Genomic DNA, 26,079 nt, shown 5'->3' on the forward strand with positions numbered 1-26,079 from the left:
AGTGCGTGTCCAATATCTTGAGGCTCAAAAGAAGCTACGAAAGCAGAATGAGCGAAATGAGAAATATGATAAGACTTGGAACGCGTTACCCTTTCGTCGATGTCGCCGATCATGGTCTGAGGAGGATGGCGTCGCTGGATATGTCAAGGTGCACCCAAAGACGAAGTCGCCTCCCCCTCATCCACAGCTGGGGCCTCCTTAGTCGATTAAGGAAGCGGCTCGCACAGACCCCATGAAGTAGAGGTGGAGGGCTCGGGGCCGTGAGCCGAAGTGGTCGAAGCTGGCTCGATCAGGGCAGTTGGTTGAGATGGCTTGGGATCATCCCAATCGATGTCATCGTCATCCTCAACGAAAATGATGTCACCCATCTCTTCATCACCTGCACGTTCAAAGACAGAAATAGAAGAGGGCATGGTTTCGTCGAAGGTGACTTCACAAGTCTCCACGACACGGTTAGTCTCAAGATTAAGCACACGGTACACATGTGAATGAGAAGCGTAACCGAGGAATATACCATCCGAAGATCTAGATTCAAACTTGTCAAGATTACCTTGCTTAAGAATGAAGCACCTGCAACCGAAGACTCAAAAATGACTCACCTTGGGTGGACGCCCAAACCGCAACTTGTAGGATGTCTTCTTTAAGAAAGCACGAAGAAAAATGCGGTTTGAAACATGGCAGGCGGTGTTGATGGCTTCGGCCCAGTAACGCCTAGGAGTCCTATGCTCATCGAGCATCGTCCTGGCCATTTCAACCAAAGTCCAATTTTTGCGCTCAACAACACCATTCTACTGAGGGACATAGGGCGAAGAAAACTGATGTTCAAGACCCAACGAGGCATAGAAAGTGTCAAACTGTGAGTTTTTGAACTCAGTGCCATTGTCACTACGGACAGCTCGTATGGCATTCTTTGGTAACTCAGTTTGCAACCTCAAGATCAAGTCACGAGCATGAGAAAATGCTTCGTCCTTGCCCTCCATGAAAAACACCCAAGAATAACGAGAAAAATCATCCACGATCACAAGAACGTACCACTTCCCTCCCTCTGACCGAACCCGAGCTGGACCAACAGTGTCCATATGGAGTAGCTCACCGGGTCTCGTGGCCATGACCTGAGTCACTAGAGGATGGGAAGCAGCCACCATCTTTCCGTGGCGACAGGGATGGCATACCAGATCCTTCTCAAACTTAAGTTTGGGCAATCCTCGGATCATGTCAAGAGAACTCAACCTCACTAGGAGATCGAAGCTCAAGTGACCAAGTCTCCTATGCCACTTCCACAAATCAGAAGAAGATCTGGCAACCAAACAGCGAGAAGAACCGAAAGACTGAGAGAAATCAGCTCTGAAAACTTGGCCAAAAGGAACGATCTGACAAACTAGATGTCCCTGAGAATCGAGCACACGAGAAAGTCCAGTCTTAAAGCGCACCTCAAACCCATCTTGAAGGAGTTGCGAAACAGAGAGCAAATTGAAATGCAGGCTTGAAACCAAAGCAACGTCCTTCAAGATAAAAGACCCATTGACCCGAATGGTCCCACGAGACAGCACCTTACCTTTGCTATTGTCCCCAAATGTGATGTACTCCTTGTATTGCATGGGGTCGAGGCTGAAGAACCATTTGGAACTTCCGGTCATGTGGCGTGAACAGCCGGAATCAACAAGCCACGTGTTCTCCAGGCCTCCGCTCTGCATCAATAGAAAGATAGGGGGTGAGCAAATGGCACAACACTGGGGTTAGTGAAATGAGGAGAATACCAGTGTTGAGTCATTTGCCCTGGAAAAGTGTTAGGAAAAACACCATACATGCCATGTCCCATTGGAGAGAAGCGATCACCACGTGGGGGAAAACATGGTCCGCTAGGAGTGTGGGACTGAAAGCCACCGTCGCGAGGTCCAGAGTCATATAGATCATGACTTGGGCCACGTCGGGCACGACCACCACGTGGTCTCGCCACCTGAGGCCTAGCACCTTGAGGCATTGCACCTCTAGGCCTAACACTGTGCCTCTGAATAGGCGGTACATGTACGCCATGGGGAGGACGGTACATGTTCTGGTTGTTCAACTCGTACTCGCGCTGCTCATCTCTCTTCCTCCTAAAGCAAAACTCAGCCAAATGACCATCTCTATGGCAATAGTCACAGTGGTACCTCACCTCTCTCTTGGATGGTGGTTGACTCACTCTCTTATGGATGTGGTTCACTCTCTGAGGCTTTTTGGCTTTAGGAAGGGGTGCACTAGAGATGTTGGGTAGAGTATCGAGTGAGTTCCGAAAGTGGTTCGGTTTGGGAACCCAAACTTGCTTGGATGGTGGAGCTTTTGGTGGTTCTTCAAACACACCATCTTTGATCATAGGCTTGGTAGACTCTGGTGGAGGGATCTTGATCAATTTGGGAGTGTTGGTGGGTTTCTCACTTGGGTTCAAACCACTATGTTCACCAACCTTGCCATAGACATGCTCACCCTTCCCACCTATAGCAAAGCCTACTCCCGATGAGTTAGTTCCCCGCCTGAACTGGCTCACCATCATGCCCAACTAAGGCTCACTGCACGACACCCAGCTCAAGATGGACCGAAGTTGTGTGTTTTCTTCCTCGGTTCCCATCTTGTCGTGCCTGCAGGACTCAAGCTCCAACACCAAAGCTTCACATCGAATACATGTAGTGGTGGTGCTATCTGAGTTGGCCTTCTCAAACTCAGCAAGTTTGGCAACCTTCTCTGCCAACTCAGATTGCAAGCCTGAGCAGGACTTGCATGCACCGAGCAACCCAGAACGAGACTTCAGCTCATCACATTCATCAAGCAAAACAGCATACTTGGATTGCAAGTCAGAGAGGTTAGACATGTGTATAGCGCACTCATCGCACTCCTCCTCCTCTGACACCACTACACCACTCTTGGCAAGCTCCAACTCCTTCAAAGCAACCTCTAGCTGGTCCTTAAACTCTTTTCTCTCACGGGCAGCACGCTTAAGCAACTTATCTTGACTCATCAATGTATCATTCATAGTATCAAGCTCAAGCATAAGTGAGTCAAGTGTGGGCGGTACCTCATTTTCGTCGTCATTGACGTCGACGTCCTTTTTGAGCTTTGCTCCACCGTCAACCGCCATAGTGCAAAACCCACCACGGTTTGCACCGGCAACAAAGCAGAGACTGTTGAGCTTGTCCTCACGCTTCTTCTCGGACTCATTGTCGGTCGAGGGAGAAGAAGAGTGATCATCATCGGAGTCATCGTCGAGGTCGCTGAGGGAGGCGAGGAAGGTGCATTCTTGAGCTTTGGCCTTCCTGCGGTACGCCTTCTTGATCGCCTCCTTGTCGAAGCCGCCCTTGGCCTTGTGCTTGCCGGAGGTGTAGTCGTGCTTATCCTTGCGCTTGCCGGAGTCATACTTGTTGGTGAAGGGCTTCTTCTTGGGGCAGTGCGTGACAAAGTGGTCCGAATCTCCACATCCATAGCATCCCTCCTTTGGGCCACCACTGCGTCGGCAGTTTAAATGATTGTTGTGAAACCAAGAGAACCGACTGATGACGAGTGCCAACTCATCATCCCCAAGAGACTCCAGCTGCTCCTCTGTGACTGACATCAAGCACGACAAAGAGAAAGAAGCTTGTGAAGGGTTAGTCAATGAACTTGAACCACTACCTGAGACCAAAGCCATGGTTGGTGCAGAAGGATTCTTGAGCTTGGCTTGGGTTTGGTAGTCGATCTCTGTGGACTTGAGCTTGCTGAAAAGCTCGTCGACGGTGAGGGTGTCGTAGTTGGCCGACTTGATGATCGCCGACACCTTCACATCCCATACCTTTCGATCAAGGGCATAGAGAAGCTTGAGCGCCCTCTCATGATCACTATAAGGTAGGTTGGCCTTGTTCGCTTTCATTTTGTTGACAATAGTCTGAAAGCAGGAAAACATGGCATCGATGGACTCGCCATCAAACTGAGAGAAGTTCTCGTACTCGCGCTTGTACGTCTCGTAGAGTCTGGTCTTGACCTGTGCGGTCCCCTCGTGATAGCTCTGAAGCCTCACCCAGTTCTCTCGAGCTGTAGTACAATCGGAGACACGCTCGAACTCAGAAAGCGAAAGACTCGAGAAAAGCACACTGCGAGCTTTGCTATTTGCGTTGTGCCGATCCTTGTGATCCTAGGTGGTACGGGCCGCAACAGGGAGCACAACGTAAGTAGCATCTTCGCAAATTTCCTAGACGAGCCAATCAATCCCCTGGAGATGCGTAGACATGCGGATCTTCCAATAAGAATAGTTGGACCCATCAAAGTGCGGTGGTTTGCCAGAACCACGCTCCATGTCGCCTTCGTGGATCACGGACCGATTAAGGTGGAATAATTCTTAACTGGCTCTGATACCAATTGAAGGACCGGAAACGGCGACCAGAGGGGGGGTGAATGGGAGCCTCAAATTTCTTTCGAAATCTTCAACCACTGTCCCAACATCAATCCTCAAAAAGCATACACGAAAGACTTGATGACCACGACCCTAGAGAAGGGTGGATGCTCCCTCAGAACACAGCGGGTCACTACAGAGCAAACGGAACACAGATCGAAGCCCAAACGAGCAAACTCCCAAAAGAAAACAGAACTGCTTCTGCAAATATCGGACACGTCCGGTATTATATCGGACACGTCCGGTATTTTCGGACACGTCCGGTATGATCTCGGACACGTTCGGTATTTTCAGCAGCAAGCTGACCAAAAGAGAAAAATCCAAAACCCCGTCAAATGGTGTCCAAAAATCATGAAATTTTAACCATAGCTCTTTAGACACCAAGGGAAGGTCTCCACCAAATTTTAGCTCAAAACTCCAAAGTGAGAAATATCGGACACGTCCTAGATCATATCGGACACGTCCGGTATGAACGAGCAGTTTCTCGGGAAAAATCAAATCAAGCCAAAACTTGATCAAATCAACTCCAAATGACTTGAAACTTTGCACAAGGGTTCACAAGCGAGTAGAAAGGCAACCTCTAAAGGATCATGGCCCGAAACAAACTCTAACTCTGTGAATCGAAGGAATTGAAGAATCCCCCAAAAAATAGGTCAAGATCTTAAATTGCTCGGATCTGCGATCTCGTAAGGAATTAATGGATTTCCTTCGGTGGAAAGCTTCTACTCATGTCATTGATCGATCCAAGGCAACAAGAACGAACCAAAACCATCCCAAAACGAAGAAATGAGAGGGGAAACAAGAGGGGACAAAAGGAGCTCGTGAAGAACACCAAAATCACATCAAGAACACAACTAAATCATGAATCCCGGAGGGCATACGGTGGTTACGGTCACCGATTCCTTCAAAACCAAGTCACAATTTGAGTTGTGGACCTCTCTCATACATGGAAGCAAACTAGAGGAAGAAACTCTAAAGGAGAAAATGAAAACTAGAGGAGGTGAGGGAGATGGGGGCTCCCTCATCCTATTTAACAGGGCTATTACACATTCCCAGTTTTGCCCCTGGATACAAATGAGTTGAACCGCTAAGCCTAAGGGCGTTGTTGTCCAACCCGGTGTAATCTTGATCCGACGGCCACCGCGCCTTCTCATCGGTAGCTTCGCCTCGACGCGAACTCCCCGATGCCGCCACGTGCCGTCCGTCCCTCCTCGGAACCTCCGCCCGGGTTTTGAGGCCCAAACCCGTAAACCGTCCATCCGATGGTTTTGAGGTCCAAACCATCAAACCATCCGCGAGTAGCGTACTCCATACGCGTCCCCCGCCATCCGACGCGTGTCACTGCCGTCCTCGACCGGCCGGCCCGCCAAGTCCTCCTGAGCCTCGCTCGACTCACGCGTCCGCCGTCTTGACCCGGTCAACACCGTCACTCCATGTCTTCTTGCACTTGTCGATGTCCCAAGTGTCAGCCACCACGGCTAGTCACCCGGCCTCTGGGTCCCTCGGTCCAAGCCTCACGTCCGTCCTTCACCGCTCCCGGTCTGTCGGCACGGCACGTCCTCCTTGACCTTCACCTCGCCGTCGACCACCGCATCCGAGCTCCACACCTGCACAACACAAGCCAAAAGACATGTCGCACACATAGCTTTTGTCATGGTAGGGTTAGTCACCACTCAACCTACTTCGTGGATCACATTGATAATCACTCATAACAAAACGAACATACAAGGGTATTTGTCAACCTTGTGTTCGCAATAGCTTCTCTCGCTGATAGGTGCTATGTCACTGTGCTGATCCACACACAAATAGCAGCTGGTCGTACGTCAAATCGTCGTTAAAAATGGCCCAAAAGAAACACCGTTGAAAAGGTAGCTATATCGGTTACTGGCATGTTGCCGACATGCCAGCCCTGGCTCTGCGAAGTTGTTCACTGTTGGTTTACCCTGCCCTCTGCCGTGCGATGCTGCAGTTGCTTGCACCGGAGCATCCGATCAGTCCCAGCCGCTGTGCGAAATGCAATCGTGCGAGGGTGTAGATCAGAGGGCAAATAGCCAGTGAGTCAGTGACATAGGCATGCTTTCAGCTCAGAATCATAAGGGCTTCAACAACGCAGGCATATGTGAGCGTTAGCCCCAGAGAAAAATCAAACTCCACGTAGGTCTAGACAAGTTGAAACCACACTTCACCCATCGCAGACTGTACATGAATTGTCTTGTCATGGTCCCCCTAGCCTGTACAGTACTATGTTGCTCATGGGAAAAGGTTGGCGTTAGTCTGAGACAAGCAGTACTGGAATCTTTCATGCTTCAAGAGAGAGAACGCTGGATTTAACTGTGGTCCTGAGCCAGCAAACGTCGGTCCGCCTTCTCTAGGTTGCGTTTAGTTCGCAAAATGAAAATACGTAGGTGTCATATTGATGTGTCGAAAGAATGTTGGTTTTTAAGTACTAATAAAAAAACAAATTACAGAACTCATCAGGAAACTGCGAGATGAATCTAATGACACTACTAGAGAACAGACTTTAGAACGATGTCCCAATTTAGCATTAGCCTCGGCATTTTTTTTTGCCCCCAGGACTAGAGAGGCCTTTAGTCCCGGTTGGTATCTCCAACCGGGACTAAAGGTCCCTGCCCAACAGCTACTGCGCTCGGCACAGTGGCAGGGGACCTTTAGTCCCGGTTGGAGACACCAACCAGGATTAAAGGTGGACCTTTACTCTCGGTTGGAGCCACGAACCGGGACTAAAAGTCTTCCAACCTTTAGTCTCGGTTGGTAATACCAACCTAGACTAAAGGTAGACCCTTTAGTCCCGGTTGGTAACACCAATCGGGACTAAAGGTTCCCTGATGGGTTAGTTTAAAAGGAAAGCATCACATCCATTGTTAGATGTGTTATGTAGGTGGGGTGGTAAGCTACGCGGGCGGGAGTGCATGATGTCTTGGGTTCAAATCTCACGAGGCACAGCGGTGGGAGGCATTATTTTTTTTAAAGCTGGGAGGATCTTTAGTCCCGGTTGTGGCAAACCAGGACTAAAGAACAACACCTTTAGTCCCGGATTGCTAGTCCCGGTTGGAAAACCGGGAGTAGAGCTAGTTCCCAACCGGGACTATATCTCATTTCTACTAATTAATCGGCCATTAGCACATGCATGTGGTTACTGTAGCACTTAAGGCTTTTCATGGACTGATTAGGCTTAAAAGATTCATCTCGCGATTTTACCGAGAACTGTGCAATTAGTTTTTTTTCGTCTACATTTAGTACTCCATGCATGTGCCGCAAGATTCGATGTGACACTTTAGGGTGAAAATTTTTAGAAACTAAGGCCTTGTTTAGATGTCATCCAAATTTCAAGTTTTTTCACTCTCTCTCCATCACATCAATTTTTAACCGCTTGCATGGAGTATTAAATGTAGGTAAAAAAAAACTAATTACACAGTTTAGTTGAAAATCACGAGATAAATCTTTTGAGCCTAGTTGGTCCACGATTGGACAATATTTGCCAAATAAAACGAAAGTGGTACTATTTATCGGGTTGAAATTTTTTCGCAATCTAAACGAGACCTAAATAGATCCAGTTGTTGCTCCGTTCTTTTGTCAGAGGAAGCCATCGGTTCCTCTGCAGGGTGCTCTGACACCTTGCGAGGCTACTTGGCTGTCTGATGTCGACGTGGATGTTGGGGGCAGCACGCCACGGTGGTGCGTTGGGGAAGCCCTAACCTGACAGGGTTAAGACTTAAGACTGGCATCACAACTGAAGAACCAGACTTGACGACTGAAACTGTCCATCGTTGAGCCCCAAATGGAGTCAAAAAGTACAGGCCAAGTCCAAACATGGTGTGATGGTGTGCAAGCAAAATGTAACAACCGTAACCAACGAATCAAAGACAATGTGGGTCCAGAAACCGTAATTTTTTACAGAGTGGCGCCGAGCAGAGTCTCAAGACCCACGCCAATGAACAGAAGATCAATTTTGTTGTGGACCAGTTTATTCGTGCCTGAACTATCCTTCAACTGCTTCATACCTTCAGCGCCAGCTTCTTGGCGGCAAGAACCTCCGCTTCAAGGGTTGGCTGCCAGAGAATCGTGGTCTCAGCCAATAGCCCCGTCACAATGTATGGGTCCATGTTTGATGCCGGGCGACGGTCTTCCAGGTAACCTGTTGGAGTGGACAAGGTGAAAAGGATAAGTGGCTCTGGATTTGTAATTCAAGCTACTAAATTCAGATGCATGGATTTTGCAGCAGTGCAGCACTTGCTTTAAGAATAGGGATTAGAGTTATGTCAAAAATCATCTGACAAGATGCAAAATAGAAAATTACTGATGCCCTGAGCGAATGAGGGTGTATCTGGCCAGATTTACTCAAAATCATCCCCAAGGAACTGGAAACCAAGCACATTATAGGGCCATTCAGATAGAGTGCAGTAACTACGACCCCAGTTAGAAGGTACACCAACTCAACAAGATGATGCAAAGTTAGGGGGAAGTTATATGTCACTGTGGTATTTATTTATTTACTTGGGGGTGGGGTGTATTTTGTGAGTTCCAACTGTAACCAATTTCAGGGAACACTGCAAGAACATGTACCTTTCCCTTTTGCCTCGGTATCTCGCCCCACACGAACAGAGCAGCCACGGTTTGCCACACCCTGATAAATGAAAATGTTTCATTGGTACAACTTACAAATAAACAATATTCAGTGGACTCGCAAAAAATAATGAAAGGTGCTCCATCCATACCCATGAGAAGGTGTCGATGCTAGCAGTCTCATGTTTCCCTGTCAGTCTTCTTTCATTTCCTTCTCCGTATGCACTAATATGCAGATCATGGCGCAGAGAAAGGTTCAGGATTGCTCTCTTGATCTCTTCAAATCCTCCGTCTTCGCGCATGGTCTTTGTGCTACATTCGCAAGGAATTCAGATTGTTTGTCAGTCCCAGTGTGTCAAATGTATTGGGAAAAATATTAAATAACGAAAGTTAGTATTGATGTGAATGGATACTCATCTGGATCCATTCACATAGACAACAATTTATTAACGATACACTAATACTTCACTTCTACTCCCTTTCCAGAACACTAGAACAAACTTTTTTCTTTAACACTCAGCAGTTTGCGTTTTTAACACTCAGCAGTCAGCATATGCGAAACTATAGTGCTATAGGCATTCTGGTGTTTGTCCATTGATGACAAAGATACCATGAACTAAAAACGGAAAGAAATTAAGCATTATTAGCATAAAAGACTGTAACCTGTAATTTGTGTGGCAGCCAGCTCCGTTCCAGTCACCCTGTCACCAATACAATATGGCTATATGTTAAGATTCCTTTAATTCTATTACATTGTAATGATTTGAAACAACTCACTGGTGGCCGCATACCTGAATTGGTTTTGGATCAAGGGTAAGGACAACCCCAGCTTGCTCTGTGATTCTCTGATAAAGGTGAGTAGGACAATATTTATTTAGAAGTGTTTATGACAATGCAAAAATTGGTATTAGCTAAAGGTGAAATCATGGGCTTCAAGCCTCAGATATTTTGAACAATACAGATAACATGAAATATAATTTTTCACCAGGAGAAAATTATTCTGAAATGCCTAATTCAATCATGATATGTTGCTGTGTGTAATCATAAATGCCTTACTATAATAAGCTGCTGGACTTGTAAAATATGCTCTAATAATTAGGAAGAAGAAAAGAAACAAAAAGATACGATATGGGGAAATCCTTAGTTATTATTTCAGGTACCTCGAGAATGTATCTTGAAATCCATATGTGATCTCCTGCTTCAATGCCAACACTAGGTCCAACTTGGTACTCCCACTGCACAGATAAGGTTTATGATGTTTTGTCTGTTAAACAATTTTATATTTTCCTTTGCAAAGAAGAGAAATGAGGGGTGGAGTGGTGGTGCTATACCACAATGATTTAGAAAAAGAAAATACAAATTACATGTTTATAGAAGTAATACAGCCATACCTGACCAGGCATGACCTCCCCGTTTGTTCCACTAATGTTAATTCCAGCGTAAAGGCACGCCTTGTAGTGAGCATCGGATATGTCACGGCCAAATGATTTGTCTGCTCCTACGGCACAGTAGTATGGCCCCTGCCATATTTTGACACAAAGGTTTTTCAAAACTGTGCTCATTAAGCCAATACAAGACATGTATGTCAATAAGCTAACATCATTAATGTCATGATAAACCAAGTTCTTTCTCCTTATCTACCTGGGGACCAGGGTAGCCTCCAACAGGCCAGCCAAGAGGCCAATTCACATCTTTCTGGAGCAAAGTGTACTCTTGCTCTATGCCAAACCTGGAAGGAAAACGACACAGCAAGTGTTTCACCTTTCAACTCATTCCGTGTAGGCAATGAGAAAATAATAGTGACATTTGCATTATAATTTATAGGGCACATGTGATTAAGTCATAATTACCATGGCACTTGTTCAACAACCTTTGGGTCGCTGAAAATTTGTGCAGCCCTGTGGCGTCTGTTAGTAGGAAGGGGTCCCCCCTGTGGCGTGTAGGTATCACAGATAACCTGGGAAGCCAAATTTTATATTAATCAGCGTGCTGTCATGCACATGCTAGTTAAAGTTCAGCATGTTTGCCAATGCATTCAGGTGACAATGTGGCATTCAGTCCAAGAGGGATATGCCACAATTACAATAGAATCAAATAACGCATTACAGCTAAAGGACTAGTTGAAAAGGCAGTAGCATTCTAGTAACTAGTAACTGCTATTCTTTTAGCCCTTTTATTCAAGTTTATGTGGAATGGCACAAAAAGGCTAAAAACGTGTATATGAAGGGCTGATTCGGTTGGGATGGTTGGTACCAAAATGTTGTCGCCACCTCGGAATGGGTCCTTGAAGATAGCCTGGGGGCTGAAAACAGAAAGAGAAACATCAGAAATGTAACAGTACAATGCTTGCATATAAAAGAACGCATATATTGTAATTTCCCTCTTACTATAGAATGACTTCACTGTCTTCTCCCGGGGCTTGCCCTGTGCTTGACCCATCATAGTTCCATTTCGGTAGTTCTGAGGGATCTTCCACTGGTTTTGAAATTGTCTGAAACACAGGCATCAAGGTTTATTTTGAATATAGCCAAGTAAAAGCGATATACAATCAGGAAAAGAGTGCCCTGTAATCATCGATTCGTTCTCTAAAGACCTGGGAACTGCCCAAGTGTCCAATAAAGGAAATGCAGATGGTGGTGGTGGTGACGTTGAATGCTCACCCTTGATTTGCTTCTGATGTCGATTCCAGATCCTCCGACCCTACACAATGTTGTGTGATCTCATTTTAGAATATATTTTTTCAAAGTGTACTCACGAAAGTAGCATCCGGTGCACATTGTTATCTAAGTGGGGAGCAGGAACTGGAAAGCAGAGACGAATCAGCACCCATAAAAGCTTCAGAATCAGAAGTGATGGCCTTCAGTGGCTCCAATGCTATTTTATTAGCTTGTAAAAAGGCAAATCGCTACGGTACGCACGTACCAGATGTACTCGGCGATGATCTTGTCGGTGTAGGGCGTGGTGTCCATGTTGAGCAGCTGCTCGAGGCGCGGCACCACCCCGGTGCTGCCCGTGCTGACGGCCATGACCTTGAACCCCGGCGAGGCGCCGCCGCGGCCGGTCCTACTCCTGACGCCCCACACCCTGCCTCCCGCCGCCGCCTTCACTCCGACCTGGCACTGCATCGCCGGCACCACCGCCTGCGCCGCCATTCCCGAACCAACCGACGACGGACCGGCCGCCGCCCCTCCACCCACTCGGCAGTCGACACCTTCAGCAAAGCAACCGGCGCGTCAACTACCAGCGCCCGGAATCACGCACGCCGGCACGCGGGAGACCACCGAATGCAGACAGAGTAGTGCGGCACCGAGCATTGATCGCTCTCGGCGGATTCACTCACCTGTGACGAGCGCAGACGACGCGAGACGAGACGACGGGGGAGAGAGCAGGCGGGTGTCGGGTTGTGGGGGCGGAGCGCGTATAAATATTTCGCATCCAGGCCTTGATCAGTTCCCTTCAAAATTGGATAACTAATTAATTTTTTAGCTCTCTCTCCATCACATTAATTTTTAGCCGCTTGCATGGAGTATTAAATGTAGGTAAAAAAATAACTAATTACACAGTTTAGTTGGAAATCACGAGATGAATCTTTTGAGCCTAGTTGGTCCACAATTGAATAATATTTGTTAAATAAGACGAAAGTGGTACTATTCATCAGGTTGAAAAAACCATCTAAAGGTGGCCCCAATGGCCGCGACGGCAACAGGCATCTTGGCTTTTGCGTGTGGGGATAGGGCTCCGCGGGTCGTTGGGTGGACGAGAGATTGCTGGCCCTTGGCGAGCAATCAGAGGCAGGCAGGCAAAGGCAGCACGAGGCCGGGAGCTATGACGCCCCCCGCCCGAGCCTGCCCAGCACCGATCACAAACAAATCCGGGTAAAATCCACGAGTTTTCCTTTTCCAGGATGTCATCAGCCTGTCCGGGAGGCCGTATCGTATCGTGGATTATTTACTGCTGGCTGATTTGGTGTGAGAGAAAAATACTGTTTCCGGCTAAAAATTTACGATCGTTTACGAGCAAGCGAACAGGCTGCATAGGTGCGGCTCTCCTTGTCACGTCGGTGCTCTGGCCTGCCGCGAGGCCGGGTCACCACCTCCTCCCGCTTGGAGCGCGGCAGCAGCGACCTCCTCGTTGGCTTTGTTTTTGCGTAGGATTAATTGACCGGCATTTTGTAATGTAACGTGTTCAAGCAAATAGTATGTGGTTCGTGGAGCCTCTGACCGGAGAGGGCCAATGATTGGAGGCGACATTACATTAGCTGCCAAGAATCGTCATGTACTCGCTGGCGCAAGGGCGTCCCAATAAGCTATCTAATAGCTAGCAAATAACATATTTTATATTTTCTGGAAGAAAGAGAACGGAAGAAATGACCGCGCTAGTGAGTGTTGAAGCGCTAGATCGCACGTTTACCAAGAGAGCATGTGTCTGCCTCTCTCCTCCGTGAATGCTGCACAGTTTGGTATTGTCATTTTTTTTATCTTATCCCATGGCCACCTCAGCTGGCGATTTGGCCCAGCCGTTGCGGACGCCCTAATGGCGCCAAAGGGTTGATTTGGAGTGGAAAAAGATACCTTTTGTTCTTTCGATTTCTGAGCATGAGCATTCCATAGACATGCAAGATTGTTATTCCTCTTCATGCTGCTTGATGTTCTGCAATAACAAAATTAAATACATACTGGTCACTGAGTACTCTAGGACGAATATTTTCTAAGAAAATAATTGGTCAAATTAGAAGAGGAATTTCGTAAACTAGAACTATTGATTACTGAACTAATGTCTAATGATTGATTGGAATAGAACAAGACTGAATTTTACCGTTTGCATCAGGGGAAGTAGCCGGACTGCCGGAGGGATCGTCAGGGACTCAGGGAAGCAGCAGCGCCTCGGCCGGCCGGCCGTCAGGCGCCAGCGACGAATCGACGATGGTTTCCGTCTTTCCAGCTGCCGGCGGGGTTGAGAAGGAAGTCGCGTCGTTTCGTCTTGCTGTTCGACAAATTGCTTATACATCAATACGTGTGCAGTTTGAAACTGAGCTGTCGTTGGGCCTAGAAAGCAATGAATGTAGAGTGTTGGGGCTGTTGTATAGACTGAGCAGACTAGCAATTGTATTTAACAATATACTCCCTCTGTCCCGATTTATTTGTCGTTTCCGGTTTTCGTGCCACAAGTTTGACTCGATTTGTAGAAAATACTAGCTACATTTGTATCTCCAAATAAATTTATTAAAAAACTAGATTCAAAGATCTTTCCGATGATACTAATTATGTATCATAAATATTAATATTTTTTAATATATATTTTGTTAAAATTGTTTCTCGGGAAGCGAAAGCGACAGATATTTTGGGACGGAGGGAGTATTAGGGCAGTCCCAATGGTGCATTGATGATGGTTTCTATCCTCATTAAATGACTTGCCACGTAGGCAAAATGCTGACATGGCAACGTAGTTAATGAAGAAAGAGAGCAAAAATCATAGAAATGGTTTCTTCATGAAGAAACCAGGTCTACTCTTACCCAATGCACCAAGAAACCATGAAATCGCTATTGGGGAGAAACCACCAGTTTCTAAGGAGCTCGTGTCGCACTTTCATTGGAGGAAAAGATAGAGTTGGGAGAGAGAAAGAGAAAATAGTTATTACTCATAGAAACCATGGGTTGGAAAGCAGTATTTTTTTGGTGCGGTATCCTATGTTATAGAAACTACTAGTTTTTTTTATTGGGACTGCCCTTATACATGTACAGGATATTAAAGGGTATATATACTTGCAGCCTGTTCGCTTGTTAGTTTCAGCCAGCCCAAACCAGTCAGCCAACAGTGTTTTTCTCTCACAATAAACCAGCACCAGCCAGCCCAAACCAGCCCAGAAACCAACCAGCGAACAGGCCGTTGGTGTTTTTCCAGAAATTTTGGGGGGACAGCTGTACCCCATGCAGAACAGTGACTTCTTTACTGGCATGCTCATGAAAGGCGGAAGAAACGTCCAGAGCTGGACAGGGGCAAGACTGTGCTGAATTGAAAACTGATTGACGAACCACAAAACGATGCCAATGGCTTCAATCTGACCAGCACTAAAGCACCATCAAACGATACAGTGTGGTACTACAACCGTATACAAGCGTCCAGCACTCTGGTCAGGTTTTCCTCGCTAGGAAAAATGACTAGCCAAACACCACAGGGGAAAAAAAAACTTCTCATTCTCCACGGCTCAGTTCACGTGTGCACCTGCACCGTGCAACGCCAGCATTCCCCTCATGTACTGAGTCCTAGTCGTCCTGTACATCTCAAGCAAAGTCTCAAAGGTCTCGCACGCGTCCTCGTACACGACGCGCTGGCAAAACCCTGACTTGAAGGCTGTGAAGCCATCCAGGGCCTGGTCAGGGTTAGAGTTGAACGCCTCAAGCAGCTCTTGGAGGGCTCCGAAAATATTGCAGAAATCGATTATGTCAACTCCTTGCTGAGGCAGGTGCCGCAGCCAGCTCATCCACTGAAAGGCTTCGTCGTCTCTCTCTTTCACTGCCAACACGATGGGCTTCAATGCTTCCTCGATGCTGCAGTTCTGATCGATCTTCCTCAGTATCTCATCGAAAGTTGACCTCTGGTTGCTTCGAAAAGCCTTCAAGTGAGTCATTGTACAGGAACTGGATGGTCCAAACTTTGCCGCAACCATGCATGCCTTCCTGAAAATAGGATCACTGTCTGAGAGCAACCTGATGGCCACATGCAGCACAATAGCAGATAAGGAAGTTTCTACTTTCCCCTTGAACTCGACAAGTTGAGAATCTCTAAGCTGCTGCTTCTCTGTCCAACAATGAAGGGCGATATGCGCAAAACCTTCCCACCTGCAGCAAACGTAAAGACTTTAGAAGCAGAAGCTCTAGACATGCACAGCAAGAATTCTACATCAATACAAAGAATACTTACTCAAAGGGTGGCTCGACCTCAATAGCAAGGGTCAAGTGGAGTGAGTATTCAGCATATGCATTCATCTCTGATTCACCAACATCAGTGCGAGCCTCGTGAACATAACCTCTGGGGATGTACATCATGTCCCCTTCAAGCAAAACCTCCACTCTCCCACTGTTCTCATCTAAAGTGCCATCTAAAGGGTCAAAAGGTTCATATAGTCTAGGCAAAAGTGGCTTCGGATTAGGCCAAATCATCCATTTCTTGCTACCAAGTAGCTGCCAAACAAGTAAACAGTGATCGTCATAGTGTCGAGCCAAGCCTTGAGATCTTGCAGGTGAGAAGTATATGTTGGCTCCTACAGAAGGCTGCCCAAATAGATCAGCCAGGGCAGAAGCTACAGCAGCAACCTTTTCAGATCGGAACTCCATGCCACGCAAGGCAATCGAATAACCATTCTTAAAGGCGTGCTTACATTTTTCGATGAATGCATCTTCATCCATGAAGACTGATCCATCATCGAAAAAATGTTCCTCTGTCACACATCCCCTTGAGGTTTGGTCATTTGGATTTTGTGTTCTCATGACTCTAATGTCTTGCCTGTACTTTACAAAATCACCCAAGGAATCATGAACCTCATGGAGAAATGAATTTATGTCAAGTTCATCAGAAGAAATAGCAGGGCAAGAAACAAGACCCTTTAGTAATGATTCAATGATAGCATCAGGTGCTGTTCCAAGATTAAAAGCACTGTGCAGTGCAGCCAAAACAGGACTCTCCTTCTGAGTGCTTTGTTTCCTCCTGTACAAATTAGGTGACTTTTCCCAGTAGGCCAGGACAAAAGTTTCAAAGTCAGACACTGTTTGGCCAAAAATACTTTTCCTGACCACATCAGGCTCTGGGCAGGCTGGAGAAGCAAGACCAATCGAAAACCTGAAAATAGCTTCAGGTATCTCGTATTCTTTACTTTGAAGTTTATTCTTCCACTTGTTGCAATCAGTTGACGATCTCAAGAGTTGAGTTCTCTTCCAGATTTTGTACAACAAAGACAGAACATTCCTTACTAGCTCCTGCTGCAGATTCTGCAAATTGTCAATCTTACAAGAATTCACCAAGAGCACCACTGTGTCAATGATCAAGCACAGGATTTTATTTGCTTCTGTAAGACTTTCTGGGGACTCAGTGCTTCTGCTGTGGGCAAATCCATAAACAGATTCCACCTGACAAAATAGATGCCTACAGGAAGTCAGTTTCACATTTTCACCTGCTGAAGACATTCAGAAAGTACAAACATAATGCGTCCCTTTCATCAATTATCTAAAAAAAGATTGTGACACCTGCCTTCTAGTTACAGATGAAATAGCTACCTTTACCAGATTATGATTATGATATGCCATGCACTTACAATATAATTCAATGCCGGTACCTTAAGGTATAACACATGGCTCAAGTAACTCTTGCTAATGCAAGCAATTTTATTAGTCAAGTCTAGTAGCAGTATGCACAATCAGAACACCCAAGGCTTCAACCGGGGTTTGGCCGAGAAATTCAACGCCGCCATTGACAACCTGGCGTGGATTGAGCTCCCTCTGCTCGATCGCCTCTACACCTGGTCTAACAAACGTCAGTCTCCTACACTTGCCCGCCTTGACCGTGTGCTCGTCAACAACACTTTCTGCTCTGTTTTCCCCAACTCCGCTCTCTCTTCTCGCCTCGGCTCCCACGTTCCCCTTATCCTCTCCATTCCCACCTCCATCCCTAAGTCCAATCGTTTCCGATTCGAGAACAGCTGGCTCAAGAACCCCACCTTCATTCCGGCCGTAGCTGATGCCTGGTCCTATGCTCAGACCCCCTCGGACGCTGCTGGTAGACTGGCTGCCCGGATCAAAGCGCTCAGGGGGGCTGCCAAACTCTGGTCACGCCATAACTCAATGCCTCTGTATGCTTACTCTAACGCCTCTTTCATAGTTCTGCTCCTGGACCTCTATGAAGAACACAGGGACTTGACGGCGGGCGAGCAGCGGCTACGCGGGCTGTGCAGGGACCAGATCGCTCTGGTGATCGCTCAGCGCGCCGCGTATTGGAAGCAACGTGGGAAGTTCCGAGCTCTCCGCGAAGGTGACGCCAACACTCGCTTCTTCCACGCCAGGGCCTCCGCCAGGCTACGCCACAACGGGATCCGAACCCTTGAGGTCGACGGAACCCCGATTGTGGCTCATGACAACAAGGTCGCCGCGCTCACCGCCTACTACACCAACATCTTAGGCGGTGAGTCGGCGCCCAGCTAGGACTTCGACTTGGTCAGCCTCTACGACGGTCACGTGCGCGCTGACGCCGCGCCGCTGATCGAGCCGTTCTCGGACTCAGAGGCGCTACGAGCGGTGCGGGCGATGGACAAAGACAGCGCCCCCGGACCAGACGGCATGGGGCCTGGCTTCTACTCCGCTGCCTGGGCTCTCACACGGGGCGCGGTGATGTCCTTCCTCCGGGCCTTCCATGGCTGGCGGGTGGACATTCAGCGCATCAACAGAGCCCTGATTGTGCTCATTGCCAAAATGCCGGCTGCCATCACCCCATCGGCTTTCCGGCCGGTGGCCTTGCAAAACTGCCCAGTCAAGATCCTTACGAAGCTGCTCACCACCCGCCTACAGAAACAGATTGCAAAGCTCATCGATGTGGATCAGACAGGATTCATCAGGGGGCGATCCATATCGGAGAACTTCGTATACGCCGCGGAGCTGGTCCAGTGCTGCCACAAACGCCGAGCCCCGACCCTCGTCTTTAAGCTTGACTTCGCCAAGGCCTTTGATTCCGTGAACTGGGATAGCCTGCTGACAATCCTCCATGTCCGTGGCTTCCCAGGGGAATGGATTCAATGGATCAAGTCACTGCTAGTGACGTCGAGATCGGCGATCCTGGTGAATGGAGTCCCCGACCCCTGGATCACCTGCAAGCAGGGGGTGCGTCAAGGGGATGCCCTTTCAGCCTACCTCTTCCTCCTGGTTGCGGACGTTCTCCAGATGCTGATCAAGAGCAACGGTGCCATCCGTCACCCCCTCTCCGATTCCCCCTGCGCCGTGCTCCAATACGCTGACGACACCATAGTGGTGGTCAGGGCGGAAGCTGAGTCCGCCTACCACCTGAAAAGGGCGCTCGATAGCTTCGCAGCTACAACCGGGCTCGCCATCAACTTCTCCAAGAGCACCGTCACTCCCATGAACGTGGATGAGGATCAATTGCGAGGTATGATGGACACCCTGCAATGCCAACGTGGGGTCTTCCCGCAGACGGCAGACCTACCTTGGTCTGCCCCTGTCCAACACCAAGCTGCAGCTGTCCACGTTCGCGCCCCTCATTGCCAAAGTGGACCGGTACCTCGCCGGATGGAAGGCATCGCTCCTCAGCTCAGCAGGCCGTGTCATCCTCATCAACTCCGTCCTCAGCAGCCTACCAACATATTCAAAAAATAATACCAAGAATTTGCACTTAATAAGTGTAAAAAAATAAATTTTATATAAAATATATAATTTGTAAACTCTGATAGGATCCTGATACTGTTAGACAAAAAACGGTCCTAACCACCTTGGTCATGCTGAACTTGATGTTTCTCTGGCTTTTCTTGTGGTCTTCTAGATGTGTTTTGTTTTTGAGAAGTTCCGTTTTGCCTTAGTTTACCATCTGTGGCGTGCCCTCCTTCGGTTGGAGCGAGGCTTTCTGTTGGCTTAAAACCAGGGGGCAGGGGCGTGCCTAGCGCCCGGACGTCCACATGCTAGTCCCCAGGTCTTGCCTGCTGCGCTCACCCGCAAGCATGTGGGGCCCACCTGCGCCAGTAGGGACCGCCTCCATCTGGGCTTGCTTTCCGTGCTTGACACCGAGGTGAGACAGTAGAAAGGCGAGGAGGGAAATGCAACACCTGATCTTGTTTTGAAATATCTAGATGCAACAATTACAACATACTTCTAAAACACAAATGAAACATTTGAAACATGCGTCTAAAACAATTGTAAAAACACCTTAAAACACTTAAACAATTGTAAACATACGCAACATCCAGATAAAACATCTGCATCATATGTGTAAAAACATATGCAACATCCAGATAAACACGCTTGCAACGAACGTCGAAAAAAAGATGAAACATTGAGAACATAAGCTTGCAACATACCTAACAACTATTACAACATGTGCAACATACCGATCTACTTTTGCAACATCCGTACGAAAATATTTGCAACATACATCTGAAAGACTTGAAACAGACGCTTGCGACATGCAGTTTCAGCGCAATATCTCCTTGGTGGTTGGGAAAATGGATCCCCGTCGGCGTGTGAAGTTCTATCCCGGACGTCCCGGGCTGCACGCGAGCGAGTTCCACCCCGGCCACGGCGAACTGGGTAGGTTGGCGCGAAATGTGCATGGGCAGGCTGCCGTGAGGTTCACGCGGGCGAGCTCCATACCCGGCCACAGCAAGCTGGGTAGGCGGAGGCGGAGATCTTCCTGGTCACCGACCAGGCATACGGCATTTCAGCCCCGTGGTAGAGGCAGCAGCGGTCTCCCTCACCACGGGCAGGCGGCGCAGCGCGGTCGGTGGAGCTCGTGCATACATGGCTAGCGGCGGCGCTCGACGTTTGTGCATATGCGGGAGACGGCGGCGCTTGTGCGGACGCGGGCGCTAGCAGAGCTCGTGCGTACGCGATCGAAGGACGGGTGGTGCGGTGGAGCCAATGCGAATGAAAAAGTTAAATGTCGCTCTCTTTTTCGTTTTTTATTTTTTTGGAGAAGCTATGTATGCTGATAAGGGGAGTAGGCCGGTGGACCGGTCCACAGCCCACTTAGCCACGTCCAGACGGACCGACCTGCGACGGACGCCCGTGGTAAAGAATTAGCGTAAAACCAGTGTTGTAAAGGATATTTGGTCTTTGGGCTAATATATATAGTTGGAAGGCCGGTGCTGTTAGCCTCCTATACCCTAAAAAATAATTAGGCATTAGCGTGACGACGTCGGGGGTAGAATTAGCTAAACAACTCACGCCCCTCCGAAGCACGTACTCTCCTCTCTCCATCAATGACGACGTCGGCGAGCGAGATCTCGGTGTGCTCGCACCTATTCACTTGGGCAGGGCCATCGAGTCGCCGGCGTTCGACGCGGCCGGCCACCGCTGGTCCGTCGTGTTCTACCCGGACGGCGACGACCAGGACGCGAGGGGGCACATCTCCGTCTTCGTCAAACTCATCGCCACCGGCGGCAGCGGCGCCGGAGACGTTACCGTGCTCTACAGCTTCAGCCTCGTCGACCCGATCGGCGCCGCGCCGGCATCGGAGGCCTCCAAGGCCCCCAAGATCGCCTCGTTCGGGCATTCGGCGGGCGGCGAGTCCAGGGGCATCGGCCGCTTCATGGAGCACCAGAGGTTCGAAGCGTCTCCGTACCTGCGGGACGACTGCTTCACCATCAAGTGTGTCATCGGAGCCGTCAAGGGGCCCGGTCCGCCGCCGCCGCCTGTGGCGGCCTCGGAGCTGCAGCACGATTTCGACCGACTTGTGGTGGACGTCGGCCGTTCGGAGGGCACCATGTCCGATGTCGACTGAGGAAATCATGCTGCTCGGCTTCTACGAGCGCAGGTGTACCATCAGCAAGATAAATAAAATAAAATGAAAACAGACTCGCATCTGTATTTCATCTCGCTCTGTAATGTATCATGAAATTGAATGAGAATCAGGCAAAGGGAAAGTAGTATACTGACGGATACATTTTAAACCAAGGGACAATTATCATGTTTCTTCCACAACAGATACAACACTATCTTCTGACCCAAACATCAACCGCAATCAAACTACGGTGAACGACGGCCATCAAATTTATTGTCTAACCTAACATATATATAGGGTACACACATTTCCCAGTTCAACCCATCACCATGATACACGTATCCTACCTTACGTTTCTCCATTTAACCTTGGAAAATCAATCGATGCATGTATATCATAGAGCAAACCACTGCGTACAGTAATTTTACTGCTATGCTTTAAGCGTATCCACTACTACCTTGCCCGCGCAAGAAGCGCACAACGACACAAGTTATGTTGTCACTGCTCTCCCTCTTGTAGGCCTCTTGCAAGAGCTTCTTTGCAGCCTCTTCTGGGTCCTGAATGGATCTGGTCATCGTGACAGCTTCCTGCATGGCAAACAATGTAAACCAGTGGTACTGAGCAAAGGAATGCGTTAAGAGACTGTCAAAATATTCTGAAGCTCTGCGTTTCCTAAAATTACCTCGTTAGAGACCACATCCCACAGCCCATCACTTGCAAGGATGAGAAACTCCAGTGTGTCATCGACAACTTCCTCCTATGACCCACCAATGCATTAGAAAACACATTCATTGAATATTCAAATGAATTCAGTTAAATGAAAACAATACTTCCTTGGTATAGATCATGACTTCTACTGAAGGTTTCTGGACCTCATAAGTCAAAATTGATGGAAAGAATTCAAGCTAATATTTATCACCAAACACCAAGATGGCACACTGACAACTAGATGTGTGCAAACAATAAACCATCCCAGTAAGATCATTAATACTACTAGGAAAGTCTTGAACAGAGCAATAAGCATTTTGGAAGGGAAGTAAAAAAAAAAACATATATCGTAATGTCCAAGATTACGTACTCGGATCTCCGGATCCACGACTACGTATTGCTTTAAGAGTTTGTCACCAAAAGCACGAGAAACAGCAAGTACACCACCAACACGCCATGTTCCTATAGAACAAAGCATGGACATTAGCAGAAGAATCATATTCCATCAACTTCAAGAAAATGCAGTGACTGACATACCTGCCCACATCACAAAACCTCCAGCATCTTCAATACGCTGCCGCTCATCAGTTTGATCAGGCTTGTGATCTTTTGAAACAGCAATAGCTGCAAAAACAAGCAGAACACATCAAGTTAGGAAGTGATTAAATGGTATTGCCAACGCTGAAATCTCAACCGTAGACTCAACTCCTAGCTTAGTAGGACAAGGCAAACAAGGCCGAAATTTAGACCTTAGCAATATCTCAAAATTTAGAAGAAAGCATGTATTTTAGCACCGTAAGACAAACAAGGCTAAAATTCAGACTACGAATTGTCTCCAAAATCATATTGTTGTATCACATAGATTCTACAAGCATGCATTAAGCCATGAATAAAGCGAAGCGTATACATTCTACCATCATCCTTTTTCCATAATCATGACGAGTCTTAACAAGGCCAGTTAATAATAGCTAACATCAAGAGCATCGTAAAACAAACTATAATGTAATGCACTACTGTACTTGTAGTAAATTGATGGAAGCCCACTGGAGATTGTACCTTGTTTCTATGTTCTGTTTTCACTAAAGAAGTTTTAGATGAATGCAAATTGTCTCGGGTAACTATTACGTAAAAGTAACAAGGGGGTTTAAAGAACAGGCACAGTGAAGCCTTCATTACCATTTCCTTCCCTGCATATGATAGCCCTAGAGTCACCAACATTTGCGACAAAGAGACGATCACCAACAAGTACAGCAGTTGATGCAGTCGACCCACATTGATTTTGACTACTGTCAGATTCTAAGAATTCACTGTCGGTGCTTTTATAAGCATCATCTGCAGTAACACAAACATGCAAGCTCAAGCTCTCATGATTGCATTCACATAATTTAGCAACTGATGTTAGCGGAAAAGGGAACAAAAGAATACCTATAGCGATTTTAGTATCACTGATGAACTTTGGATGACTGACAAGATTGTTGAACAGGTTTTCTTTAACATACTCTGCTACTTTAGCACCACCATGACCTACACAAATAAACCATGGGCAATTGGATCAGAAAGAACTGGCTACAGAAGAAAATTACGCTCAAACTATCTAAACTAAATCATGCTGAATCTAGAGAAATCCATACCGTCAAAAACTCCAAAAAGACCAATTATCTGACCATCAACACAGTCAATTTTTGTCTCATAGAAGTCTTCCATGGATGCCCTTTTACCAGGGAAGCTTGCATAGCCATAGCTAAATTTACCATTCTGGCTGGCAGAAAAATAAATGTGACACACTGAGCAAATTGGGTAACACAAGTACAAAATGATAGTCCACTGATTTGATATTTGGCCAAAGACAATGCTCTAATAAGCCAAGCTACTATAACAATACCCTGGCGATCCCAGAGTACAACTTGTGCCGCCACTCTAATAACTACAGTTAGGGTATTTTGAAAAGCTATAACTGGATGAATTCTTGCCATGTAGAGCTACAGCAGGTATGAGCTAATGCCTTAAATTACTAAACTCTCATTGCAAGCTGGCACAAGTTCATAGGTCGGGTGACACAAGGGACAAATTCATAGAACAACGAAATTTTCTCGCAACCAGCCAGCAGAGCGTTTTAACTATATTATCCATTAACTTGGCTGATCTGAACTGATAGAACATATGAATGCTTAAATATTCTCTTTCTTATGCTATCATAAAATCCACATTTGAAATGACAACTTCTGTTTACAGTACCACATTCCTCCTAAGATGAACTTAACCTGTTTTTTTGTGGGTACAATCCCAGTTTGTAGCATTGATTTATACTTTGGACTTGTAAACCATAAACGTCGGTTCCTCATAAAAGTGTATTTCAGATGTCCTACTGAATCAATAGACAAAACTACAACCAGAATCGCCCTTTTAGGTAAGAAGAAACAAAGCTAAGGCCATAGCATTTTAACAGGATCAGTTCAGTTCCGAGCTAAACCACGTAAACACCTGGCTGCTCACAACAAAGCTAATCCATGTGATGCATAAAGCAACGTGTCTCAAACTAACAAGCATCAGGGCCACGGTCAAGGACGCGAACCATCACATTTCCGAAACTAATCACGACCAAAGCTGAGACGGACAAGTACAGGACCACAAAAGGACTTCACAAATCGAAGCGCCCACAGCACAATTCGAGCAGGGAGAACCACAAACCAAGCAAAAACAAAAAACAAAAGCCGTGGGAGCGGACGACGAGAATCGTTCCACCACCTGAGGCCGCCGCCACTGACGGAGGATCCATCGGTGGGGTGGCCGATCACGGAGCTCAAGTACCCCATCCCGCTTGGATCCCCGGCGGGGGCGAGGAGCCGGCTCGGATCAGGCAGCGGGGAGCCGCGGATCGGCCCTCCAGCGCGTCGGGTTTTGGGGATTTTGGGAGGAACGGGAGCGGAAGGGGAAGACGAGTCGACGGGTTTGGCACATTTCTAGGCAGCGGAGAAAACTTCTGCCGTTCTGCGTTTTTGCGCTTTGGCCCCTCGAAGTTTGCAGAGTTTCTGCTTCTCGCTTTTGTTGGAGGTGCCGTGCGAGCTGCGAAAGCGAAGCCGACCGAGGTGCTCTTTTCACGTGAGGCCTTGTATAGCTGGGCGAAATTTGAAAATTTAGCTATTGTAGTGCTTTTATTTTTATTTGGTAATTAGTATTTAATCATATATTAATTAGGTTTAAAATATTCGTCTCGTGATTTCTAACCAAACTGTGTAATTAGATTTTTTTTGTCTACATTTAATGCTTCATACATGTATCATAAAATTCGATGTAATAACTACTGTAGCATTTTTTTAGAAAAACTTGAACTAAACGAGGCATGAGCGAACATGGCTTTTCGCGGCTTCCGCTTCGGCCTCCACCGTGGGCCTTCTGCCTGCGGCAGATCCTTCAAGAACATCGAGGACGGATGGATCTCCTCGTGTCGCAGCTGGATTCGTCTCGCCGGCTTCCGCCCCAGCTCAGAGTTCACCCAGCTGGTTCTTGTTCCGTATCGCCGCGCCGTCCACTGGGAACTTTACGGGGTCGCGCTCGCGCAGCTGGGTCGGAACTCGGAAGGGTCCCAGCGGTTCGGGTTACTCCCGCTGTCCCACCTCACCGTTTGGGGAAATATGCAATACAATCTACGTTTTTTTTTCAAATATGTAAGTCATTTTAAAAATATATCTTTCAGTCATAAAAAAATAAAACTTGGTATATGCAAGGTGCATCCATATATGTACTCGCATATTAAAGTTGAGATGTAAATTTAAACTAGAAAAAAATCATTCAAACATAACAAATTTTATATGCATTTGTACTGCATTACAATCCAGGAATTTTATCTTTGTAGTGCACATTCACATGAATTTATCGTTTTATGTATTTTTTAGTTTAAATTT

At 47.2% G+C, this 26,079-nt stretch overlaps 3 protein-coding genes across 3 annotated transcripts; all 3 read right to left on the bottom strand.

Moving 5' to 3' along the window:
• Positions 1-8,254: 8,254 nt before the first annotated feature.
• On the bottom strand, positions 8,255-12,413 carry LOC136497833 (glutamine synthetase, chloroplastic). Its single transcript, XM_066493701.1, has 14 exons — positions 12,321-12,413; positions 11,903-12,191; positions 11,641-11,680; positions 11,368-11,471; positions 11,234-11,282; positions 10,831-10,937; positions 10,622-10,709; positions 10,372-10,500; positions 10,141-10,215; positions 9,772-9,825; positions 9,644-9,681; positions 9,133-9,292; positions 8,981-9,041; positions 8,255-8,552 (listed from the first exon to the last, which is right to left on the bottom strand). Exons 2-14 carry the CDS (start codon positions 12,130-12,132, stop codon positions 8,413-8,415), a joined length of 1,275 nt encoding a protein of 424 aa, XP_066349798.1. The 5' UTR covers positions 12,133-12,191; positions 12,321-12,413; the 3' UTR covers positions 8,255-8,412.
• Positions 12,414-13,801: 1,388 nt separating this feature from the next.
• Positions 13,802-18,308, bottom strand: LOC136496211 (uncharacterized). Its single transcript, XM_066491891.1, has 5 exons — positions 18,260-18,308; positions 17,452-17,795; positions 15,902-17,103; positions 14,905-15,819; positions 13,802-13,963 (listed from the first exon to the last, which is right to left on the bottom strand). Exons 1-4 carry the CDS (start codon positions 18,306-18,308, stop codon positions 15,186-15,188), a joined length of 2,229 nt encoding a protein of 742 aa, XP_066347988.1. The 3' UTR covers positions 13,802-13,963; positions 14,905-15,185.
• A 3,282-nt stretch (positions 18,309-21,590) lies between these two features.
• LOC136497834 (probable protein phosphatase 2C 45) lies at positions 21,591-25,171 on the bottom strand. The gene is made up of 8 exons (XM_066493702.1): positions 24,923-25,171; positions 23,809-23,936; positions 23,603-23,701; positions 23,354-23,509; positions 22,715-22,801; positions 22,548-22,639; positions 22,152-22,226; positions 21,591-22,056 (listed from the first exon to the last, which is right to left on the bottom strand). Exons 1-8 carry the CDS (start codon positions 24,988-24,990, stop codon positions 21,907-21,909), a joined length of 855 nt encoding a protein of 284 aa, XP_066349799.1. The 5' UTR covers positions 24,991-25,171; the 3' UTR covers positions 21,591-21,906.
• Between the last annotated feature and the right edge of the window lie 908 nt (positions 25,172-26,079).

This window comes from Miscanthus floridulus, chromosome 12 (assembly GCF_019320115.1).
Source record: "Miscanthus floridulus cultivar M001 chromosome 12, ASM1932011v1, whole genome shotgun sequence".
In the NCBI taxonomy this organism is placed as follows: Eukaryota; Viridiplantae; Streptophyta; class Magnoliopsida; order Poales; family Poaceae; genus Miscanthus; species Miscanthus floridulus.